Source organism: Propithecus coquereli, unplaced genomic scaffold (assembly GCF_000956105.1).
Source record: "Propithecus coquereli isolate 6110/MARCELLA unplaced genomic scaffold, Pcoq_1.0 Scaffold83, whole genome shotgun sequence".
NCBI classification, from domain to species: domain Eukaryota; kingdom Metazoa; phylum Chordata; class Mammalia; order Primates; family Indriidae; genus Propithecus; species Propithecus coquereli.
Window position 1 is genome coordinate 8,138,737 of NW_012154507.1, and position 10,688 is coordinate 8,149,424.

At 40.8% G+C, this 10,688-nt stretch overlaps 1 protein-coding gene across 1 annotated transcript; it reads left to right on the plus strand.

The window, feature by feature from the left end:
• The first annotated feature begins 311 nt into the window (after positions 1–311).
• On the plus strand, positions 312–2,233 carry RPS29 (ribosomal protein S29). The gene is made up of 3 exons (XM_012663809.1): positions 312–461; positions 698–797; positions 2,143–2,233. The coding sequence occupies exons 1-3, from the start codon at positions 400–402 to the stop codon at positions 2,149–2,151; spliced, it is 171 nt and encodes a 56-aa protein (XP_012519263.1). The 5' UTR covers positions 312–399; the 3' UTR covers positions 2,152–2,233.
• Positions 2,234–10,688: the final 8,455 nt, after the last annotated feature.

Consider the following 10,688-nt stretch of genomic DNA (forward strand, 5'->3'; position numbering starts at 1 on the left):
TAGGCAACCTGGTGGTCCCCCGCTCCCGGGAGGTCACCATATTGATGCCGAACTTAGTGCGGACACCCGATCGGCATAGCCCACTGCAGCCCAGAACTCCTGGACTCAAGCGATCCTCCTGCCTCAGCCTCCCGGGTAGCTGGGACTACAGGCGCGCGCCACCGCGTCCGGCGTTGAAGTAGCAGTGCGAGACGCTACTAGAGGCTGCGGTGTGGTGACGTCATCAACTGTGCCGGCCTAGAACGTTTCCAGTAGTTCGCTCTGTTCACCCCGTGGAACAACATTGCCACATTGCGCACGCGTCACACGGCATTCTGGGTAAACTGTGTCCTGAAAATTTGAAGAGCGCATGTGCGCGCTAGATCCTTCCTTTTGCCTCGTTGCCCTCCTGAGAGCAAGATGGGTCACCAGCAGCTCTATTGGAGCCACCCGCGAAAATTCGGCCAGGGTTCTCGCTCTTGGTGAGAAATAGATTGTGGTTTTAGGAAGGGGTTTCTTTGGACTGCGAGGCTGCTTAAAATCTCAGTTAGAGGAGCTCGCGGGCAGCGCGTGTGGGGAGACCGAATCCGAGCTGTTAGTGCCGCCATTACAGATCTCTGATGGGTCCGGGAAGACCCGGGGTGCGGGTGGGTGCCCCTCTGAGCGTGGAATCGTGTAATCTCTGCGACCTGCAAAAACGCTGTCTCTTCTCTTACAGCCGCGTCTGCTCAAACCGGCACGGTCTGATCCGGAAATACGGCCTCAATATGTGCCGCCAGTGTTTCCGTCAGTACGCGAAGGACATCGGTTTCATTAAGGTACTGTCCATAGACGCCATGCTCCCATGTTGTGCCTGTGGGCGGAGAATGTGGTGATAGTTCTTAGTCTGAGCTTTAGAGCGAGACCTTTTCCTCTGTTTTAGTTGGTAGGGCTGTGGGTAGCGGGTGACACTGTTGAGGGTTTGGGCATTCAGATTAATAGAGTGGGGAGGGTGAAGGACTTGAAACTTGGCCTTTCTAGCCTAGCCCCATTTTACTTAGCTCTGCTAGTTTTAGGTCCCATGTGTTATGTTGGGTAAAATTATTCACTTTACAGAAGCCACTAAGTTAAATTTTACATGTCATTTATATAGACATTTTCTGACTAAATGTATGTGTTAACCACTGACCCAAAATGTTTGATAGTGTCATATACTGGAATGAGCTTGAGGTTTGGGGATAGGCTTTGTTAGGATTCAGCAAAGAAGGGTCTGTCATTTAATAGTTTATGACCTTGATCAGGTTAATATTTATATGACGCTTTCTTGGCTGCTAAAAAGCATTTAAATAGGTTTGCTAGAAGGTGAAAACTAATTTAATATTGGCTCTTTAGGAAAATCACCAGTCGATTCCTAATTATTTTGTATAGTGTATTGAGGAGAACCTACTTGTTAAAAATAGATGTTTTTGTGCCGGTTTAGTATAGTGATGTAAATTGTTAATAAGAGATTTCTGGTGTGGCAGAGACAGAGAAAGTATCTTTAAGCTCAGTGCTGGCCAAATACTTCATCATTGTGAGCTTGGTGTTACAATGTGGATATTCACATAACTCAGTGGGAGGTAGAATATCACAGATGAGAGAATGGACTTACTGGCTCTGTGTCCCTAGTTTCTCAGAGGCTAAGATTAATTGTAATTATCGTTACCTACTTAATAACCATCCTGAGCATTTGGTGAAGATTATTTTATGTAGTAGTGTTTTTTTTTTCTTCTTTCTTTCATGTTCCCCCATTCACAGTACAGGCCAGGCACAGGGCCGGGGCTGGGGTGTACATGGGGTAGCTTTACTCTGCCTCTTTCTATACAGGCAGTGTAAGAACACAGCCTGTGGTAAGCACTGGGAGGCTGTGTAGTAGTGTTTTGTTTTGGGAAATATTTCTTTGAGGGATGAAGTGGGCATACCAGTACTAAAAATTATAGTCTAAAATGTAGTTAGGTTTGTGGGGCAGCTTGTAGCAGGCATTCAGTAAATATTTAAATTACATAGATCTTCATGTTGTTAGTTTGGGTAGGTCACATTTCCAGTTTAAACAGTATTCTATGTCAAACCCATTTTTGGGAAATCAAGCTGAAATTTTAAAGCTTTTTGAAATAATTCATTTCCTATCTGCTTTTTTTTTTCCAGTTGGACTAAGTGATCTTCTTTGAATGGATTTTCCATGGCACCCACCAGGTTCGGCAGCACCCACTAAGTGAAAGAGACCATGCTATTTGTATATAAAATAAAATTTAAAAAAAATTTCAGTTTGTTCGGTGTTTTAATGTGACTGGAATAGGTAATTGATTATAGAAATCTTTTAAAAATTATTTTTTGTTTCTTAATGAATTTGTCTTTAAAATATGTGGCTTTCCCCCTCAGTTACGTAAAAGTATTCATGCTGAACTCTGATAAATGGCAGTTTTATTTTTATGCTTTGAAAAACATGTGTTTTGTTATGGGCAATGGCTGCCATATACAGGAGCATCCAGTATATAACCTGAGACACATAGTCTGATGAGTAATTGACTCATAACAGTGAGCTGGGTTAAAGATTGTTGAGAAAGGATTTTGTGAAAGAAGGCTATCACTAACACCTGCGCTGGGCAGAGGAAGTTGCTCAGAGGTTATATAGTATTCCTTGCTTTGGGGACATTTCACAGGTGAAAGCTTGGAAAATCCTCACATGTGGAAGGGAGCAGTGATTAACTATACAGATGTGTCAATGTGTGCAAATGTATATTTTCAGAGAAAAGCAGTCATTTTGGAGGAATGGGGATGCTGGTTGTATAAGATGAAATCATGATGTTGAAAGACATTTACTGAGGGGCTCAGAGGAAGGTGAAGTGTAAGTATGAGACTGGGGGAAGCGAATTCCTGGATAGAGCCTTTGGGGCCAGCAAGGTCATGGCTGGAGCCCAGTGAGAAACAGAAAGTCGAGTTCTGTATTATTAACCCTGTAGGCAGTAGATACTGTGAGATGAGCATCTAGTTGGAGAGTGGGTAGAGAAATGCCGTGACTGGGTTATCAAAAGTTGACTAGCATAGAGATGCTCTCTTCAGTGGCACAATCATAGCTCAATGTAAATTAAGTTCCTGGGTCAAGGGATCCTCCCAACTCACCTTCACAAGTAGCTAAGATCACAGGAATGCTTCACCTAATTATTCACCTAATGCTTCAGCTAATTATTTTTGTAGAGACAGCCTCAATGTTGTCCAGGCTGGTCTCAAACTTCTGGCCTCAAGGGACCCTCCCACCTCAGCCTTCCAAAGTGCTGGAATTACAGATGTGTGCCACCATGTCTGGCCTTAAAAGTTGACTGGCACTTGTAAGCCAAATAATGGATTTTAGTGAGGCAAGGGTGGAAATAAGGGTTTGCAATAGTCTAGGCAAGTTACCTTGGATTGGGCTAGGGTAGATGGGAGTGGTTGAGTTAGTGACTGGTTTCTGAAGGGTGAGATGACAGGATTTGTTGAAGGGTTGAATGGGAGATAGGAGTAAAGAATAACGCGTAAGGAAATAAAAGGAAGTAAAAATGGAAACCAAGCAGGTTGAGGGGGTGGGAGAGGGTAGGAGGGAACGGGTAAATTCACACCTAACTGGTACAATGCATGCTATCTTGGTGATGGGCACACTTAAAACCTTGACTCACACTGTACAAAAGCAATTCATGTAACCAGAACGTTTGTGCCCCTGTAATATTCTGAAATAAAAATAACTCCAAGAGTTTTGGCCTGAGCACCTGGAAGGATAGAATTGCTGTTGAGGTAGGACTGAAAAACTGGGTTTGGGAAGAACAGCCAGTTAAGTTTTGGACATGTTAATTTTGAGGTACCTATTAGATGTCCAAGTGGAACTCTCCAAGTAAGCATTTATATAAATTCATTTGGAATCTAGGGGACCTTAAGAATGGAGATAGAACTTTGGTTGTCCTTAGCATATGAATGGTCTCATGTAGATCACATCCTATGACAATGTGATCTATGTTCTACAGTCTGGGGAGCAAATAAATAAGAAGTGGACTGTTCCTGGGTTACTCCAGGGTTCACAGGTGGGGAGATGAAGATCCAGCAAAGCAGACTCCGAGGAAGGAGGAAAACCAAGAAAGTGGTGTAGTAGATGCTAAGCGAGGAATCTGTTTTAAGCGGCAAGTGAGCAATCACCTATTGTGTGCCTCTGATGAAGATAGAATCGATCACTACAATTTCATCTGACAGAAGGGAAAGTCACAGAAGGGAAGCTGGAGAGGAAAAAGTGTTTTAACTGATTGCAGCTAAACTATCTTTGCAAATCCTTTGAAAACAGATTTTTGAGCACATTGTACCTCCTTCTAAGGAAGGAGCTTTGTTGCAGAAGTATCAAGGTAAGAGCTGGGTTTCAGTCAGGATAAAGAGGTAGAATGTTGGGAGATGAGACAGAGTGTAGGAAAGGTTTCTGGTAATGGGATGAGCTGTGTTGCGGATAGCGAGGGTGGATGAGAAACTGTGTCAGCCGAGCAAATGTAAAAAAATGGGGGATGAAGATGAGAGAAGCTTATACACTTAGTGATGATTGAGGTGAACAAGGATGTGAGATGTGTTTGATTTGGTTACGAGAGTCTCTTGGATGAGCCGGGGTTGGTCTGGTCTAGTGTGAGGGTCCTGTGTAAATTCTGTAAGAGATGTGCGGTGCTTTAGGGAACGTATGGAAGGGAAACACTCCCTAGCTAATCCTGGCCCTGTGTGTATGTGGAGAAAAGGCTGGTATGGATAGATGGACTGGCCTCTCAACTAGGAGTTGAATAATGCTTACTTAATAGAGATTCTGTTTTAAAATTTGTGATGTACCAGAGATTACGCTAAGTGTTTTATGTGAATTACCTTTTTCAAGTCTTAGAGTACTTTTCAGTAGATGATACCCTCATTACATAGATGAGGAAACTGAGGCTTAGAGATGAAATAATTTTCCCAAGGTCTCCCAAAGAAAGACAAAAATGGTCCGGAACTTGTGTCTGTCTGATACCAATGCTTACGCTCTTAACATTCACAACACACTTATTGTAAGGTTAAATAACTGTGTGCCTCTTGTCCCCAAAGATCAATTAGTGACTCAGACAGGAGCTATGTTTCCTTTCATGCTTACACACATAGCAAGCATATAGCAAGATGACTTGTATATTAATACTAGGTCCTCAATTGTTGGGGAATCGAATTAAATTACCTAGTAAAAGCTCAGTAAATGTTGATGGCAAAATTTGATAGATGCTATAGAGAGGTCCAAACAGCCCTCAGATATATTCTTAGGTTTGGGTCTTATTTTAGTCTTGTCAGGTTGCTGTATGTAACGGATTATAATAGACTGGGGTAGCTTAAATAACAAGACATTTCCACAGTTATGGAGGCTGGGAAGTCTGAGATAAAGGTGCTGGCAGATTTCCGTGTCTGGTGAAAGCTGTTTCCTGATTCATAGGTGCTGACTTCTCACTGTGTGCTCATATGGTGGATGGAGCAAATGAGCTTCCTTGGGCCTATTTTATAAAGACACTAATCCCATGAGGGCTGAGCCCTCATGACCTAATCTCTTCTCAAAAGACCTTACCTCCTAAAACCAACATGTTAGGATTTCAACATGTGAATTTTGGGGGGACACAAACATTTAGGATATAGCATCTGGTTTTATACAACAACTTTGAGGTATAATCCCGTTTTACAAATGAGGTGACCGTAGCACAAAAAAATAAGTAACTTTCTCAAGATTGCGCAGCCAGTGAGATTCAAGCCAGGTAGCATATCTTGAAACTCCTGCTTTTACCACTAAACTTTAAATATTCAACAATAAGAGAAAGATTTGCTGAATATTGGCAGTCTACAAAATAGCCTAGTGAAATAATTTATCATAAAAAGTGGAAAATTATATATGTGGTACAATTTTACTATGGTAAAAAACAAGTGCATGGAAAAAAATCCTGAAAGAAAGAAACATGCCAGTATGTTAGCAGTGTTTGCCTTTGGGTAATAGAATTCTAAGTGATTTGATTTGAAGCAGTGTCAGATTAAGACTCATTTAGGGATAGGGTATCTAGTGACGGAAGTATATGGCGCAGTATGTAGTGTCCCTGATACCAATATTGCTAGTTAGGCTTCTGTTCCTCCTAAAACAGCTCATTCTATTTTTATTTATTTATTTTTTTCACCCTACATCATGCTTCGATCGTTCTTTTTTTGAGACATTCTCACTTTTTTATTGCCCAGGCTGGGGTGCAGTAGTGCAATCATAGCTCTCTGCGTCCTTGAACTCCTGGCCTCAAGCAATCCTCCCACCTCAGCCTCCTATGGGATGACAGGTATGAGTTACTGCACCTGGCCTGATAATTCTATTTTTAGATTGCTCTGGATACTAAGTTCTTTCTTAGTATTGCTGTGATTTCCTTCTACTGATTTTGATTCCGCCCATCGTTGTTACTTCTCTGTGGTTCTGTATAAAACAAGTCTAATCTCTCTTCTGCAAAAAGAAGGGTTAAATATTTAGGCACAAGGGCTCTCATGTTTTCCTAGAATCTTCTTATTTCCAGATTAGCCTTCGCTGATTATTTCAACTGTTCCTCTAAAACATGGTTTAGAGTGATCTTTGGTGTTCTTTGAATTAATGCCACTCGATCTAGATCCTGACAGTGTCTGACATAGCACGTTTCATGGGGCAGGCATGCAGTAAAAATTTACTGAATGAATGAATGAATGAATGAGCAGATTTGATAATGACTTTAATTTAGTTGGGCATCATTGCTTCTTCACTTTTTATGGTACCTGTTACCATTACAGAAAGACCAGAGACCCTGGCCTTCAGACAGCTGCCTGCATGGCTAATGTCTCCAACGGTTTTAAAGCAGCCTGCTTTGCATAACCTTTGCCTAGGACATAGTTCTTGTTGAAAACTAACGGTAATTGATGCCTTAGGGATTTTGGCTTTTAGGTGGGCAGAGCAATGCTCTTCCAGTAGTATGATTAAGAAAGGTATAACAAGGTGTTTGAATTTCCTCAATATCCACAAAAATTGAAAAAAGGAAAAAGCAAGAGAAGGCTGAGCTGTTAGATGTTTTTCAAGCATTCATCTAAAACATAAAAAGCTCAGTTTTTAGATATACTGAGTATATGTGTGTGTAGGAATCAAAGCTGTATAGGGGCCAAAGATTAGATTATTATTTGTGCTAGTTCCAGGTATTCTCTTTCAGTTTTAAAATAATTGAGATAGAAAGTGACAAGCTTAATCTAGATGGGCTAATTATCATTTAATATCTTGAACTTAAAGTCATTTGGTTAATTAGAAAATAATTTAAAGAAGCCAGAACTGGTTTTCTTTGTTTACTGGAAATCCTTTTGTTAAATTCAGCCTAGTATGTATGTCAATAGTGAGCACTCCTTGAGCTGATTCCAGACTTGACCTTCTGACTGCTACAAACAAATGCTGTATTCCCTGACAGATGTATGGAAGGCCTGTAAAACCATAATGCCCTCCCCTTCCATTCATCATTCACCTACTCCATCTCTCCTATTAGGCCCCTTAGAAGGAGATCCCTGACTGTCTGACTGTATAGTTTGAGAACCACTGATCTTAGGGCAAGGACTAAAAGTCTCTGGCTCTGGAAGTGGCTGGTGTGGACCTTAAGTGGACTCTGTTCTAAGGGTCCAAAGGATACTTTTCAGGAAGCTGTGCTCTGGGCCAAAATGACCAACATTGCCTTCACCTTTGGACATACACTGTCTGGTCACCTTCCTGGATTCCTGTTCTTTCTTCAGGCCCTCCCATTTCTTTGTGGGTGACTGCTCCTGGTCACTGCTTCTAATGTCCTGGGTCAGCTCACCAGACCCAGCGGGCTGCCAGTAAAAGTTTATTGTAAAACCCTTATTAATTCAGATAACTGTGAAATACTTACATAACATTGTTAACAAATAGGGAAGGGAGTGCATTTCCATTGGTAGAGATTGTGGTTAGCGTTGCTGAGGTCAGGAAGAAAGGGAAGAGAGAGAAGTATTTGAAGAAGTGGAGAGATAGAGAGCCTAGTGTTAGGTTAAGAGAAGAATCGTGACTTCTCTCTGCTTGTACATTACAATGATTCTGTCACCAGTAATGCAGGGTCCCACTGACCTCTCTGGATATGTTTTAGGACAAGCATATATTCAGGAACTGACTTTGTAGCAAATACGTATTTATAGTTTATAATCTAAGTTCAGAATGGGATCACTGTAGGTGTGTTTATGATCTTAGCTGCTGCGGCAGTGAAAGAAAAGTATGGCTTAGTTTAATAATGTCGTAAGAGTTTAAGTACCAGTAGCCTCATGCACATTGTACAACCCAATAATAATTATGCTGATCATGTAAACAGCTCCTCTGTGTAGACTAGCTGAGACTCCATTGCCAAACATCAAGCATTAACAACAAGTGCTAGAAAAATCAATAAACCTTTACCCAGGGAACAAAAGATATGTGGGTTACTAAAACTCCTAACAGTTGCCCACAAAGAGTAATATCTCATTTTACTAACGCCAAAGGAGATTTTTTTTTATTTCCTAAATAATAACAAGATTACATATTAAAAGGCTAGCTGACAGAGTGATAAACATTCATGGCAGCACAGACAAATCAATAAAATGATAAAAAGAAATGAAACCCATTTCTTGGCAGACTATTTAGTTGAATTTCATAGACTGAGTCTGGTTCACCTTGTGTTCTCTCTTCACAACCCACTGATCCCTTTTCATGATGACACTTGCACATCTGTTCTCCTTTGGTGGTAATTAACTCTTATTGACATTCATGAAGATTAAGTGTGGACATCTAGCACAGATGATGTATTCAGTCGACCACAAAAGGATAGGGTTTGTAAAAACCAGTGCATATTCGGAACTGCAACCAAAAGATAAAGATGATCCACTCTACTTGAGAGATCCAAGGGATGTTGACCCAGTGTAAAAGGATGCAGAAGCCAAACTTTACCATTGTACAATTTTATCTTGGGGCAGTTCTGTCAAATATTATAACTTCTGAAATTCTGAACAGCACTTTTTCCAGGGTGGCTTAGTTGTTGGTATTATCAGGACTCATAGGGAGAAGGCATCTTTCATATCACTGACGCTGAACTATCCTCCTCTTTAGGCTTTTTTTTTGGTATGTTGCTTTTCAGCCATCACATTCTTCTATCTTTTTGTCTTAACCATCTGTTGTCAGGGCAGAAGGCATTCACAGGCCTTGGAAAAAATACTATTGTTGTATACCTGAATTGTTATTTTTTTGATCTTGCATTTCAAAGATGTTTCAGATCTCAAATTTTATGAAGTCAGGATTTTGTATTTGTTTAGTTTTTATAGAGCGGTTTCATATACGTTGTTTCCATCTATCTTCAAGCAGCTTTGCCTGATGTGCAGATCAAGGGTTGTTACACATGTTTTATAGATCATAAAACTGAAGTTTGGAGGGGTTGTGACTTTATTCAAAGACACATAGTTAATAAGTTGTGAAACCATAATTTAACTGCCTGACTGCAAGGCCAAAGCTTTCTTATACTATGCCATGGTATTGTTGCTAGTCACCCTACTTTTTTAGGGGTGTTTTTTTAATATTTTCTTCAAAGTTTTCTACATGGTCAGGAGACTTTATTACCTGATTCCTGAGTATTATAGCTTCCTTACTACCAAGGGAGCAAAGCATGATGACAATGACTGTTTTTCATTTAGGTTCTTCATTGTAGGTTTTCTAAATACACTTACTCCTTGTTAAGGAGCCATAATTTGTTTCTAACAACTCTACCACTAAGTGAAAAGTTATTAAGTACAAGTATTCCATTAATTTTATTGGAAAGAAATTATTTGTTCTATCCTACCATAGGATACTCAAGGAATTTTCACAAACAGGAACATATACCAATTAATCAGTAAAAGAAAAACTTACAAAAGTGATATACAATAATTTGTAAGTGTTCTGACTCCAACTGGCATACCGAAACTCAATTCTTACACTAACTACTGGAGTTAGAACAGACCCCACAAGTTAAAGGGCATGGTCCATAACGAGGCTGCCCTCACTTTAGATGCCAGGCACACTTTGGGAGTTCCCGGGCCATCTGCATTTCTGACCAACTGGCCACAAATCCAGGGGTTTCCCAAGACCCCCTTCAGGTTTGCCACTTCGCTACAATGACTCAGGGAACTGAGGAAAGTGCTGTATTTATGATTATAATTTCATTATAAAGTATACAAATCAGGACCAGCCAATGAAGTGACAGAGAAGTGGGGTCTGGGAGGGCTTGAAATGCAAAGCTTTTGTGTCCTCTTCCCATGGAATTAGTGTGTTACCCTCCCAGCATATTGATGTGTTCACCGACCAGGATGCTCCACCATCTAGAGTTTTTATTGGGGGTCTCATTACCTAGGCATGATTGATTGAATCATTGGCCAAGTGTTGAACTGAATCTCCAACCCCACTCCCCACTCTGGAGGTCAGGCTGGCTCAAAGCTTCACCCTCTAATCACATGGTTGATCTTTCTAGTAATTGGTCCCCATCCTGAGTCATCTCATCTTTTAGCATAAACTCAGGTGTGATCAAGGGGCTCATAAGTAATAAAGATATTCTCATTACTTAGGAAATTCTGAGGATTTTGAGTCTTTCTCTCAGGAATCAGGGACAAAAGCCAGTCGAATTCTTTATTATGCAACAGAAAGT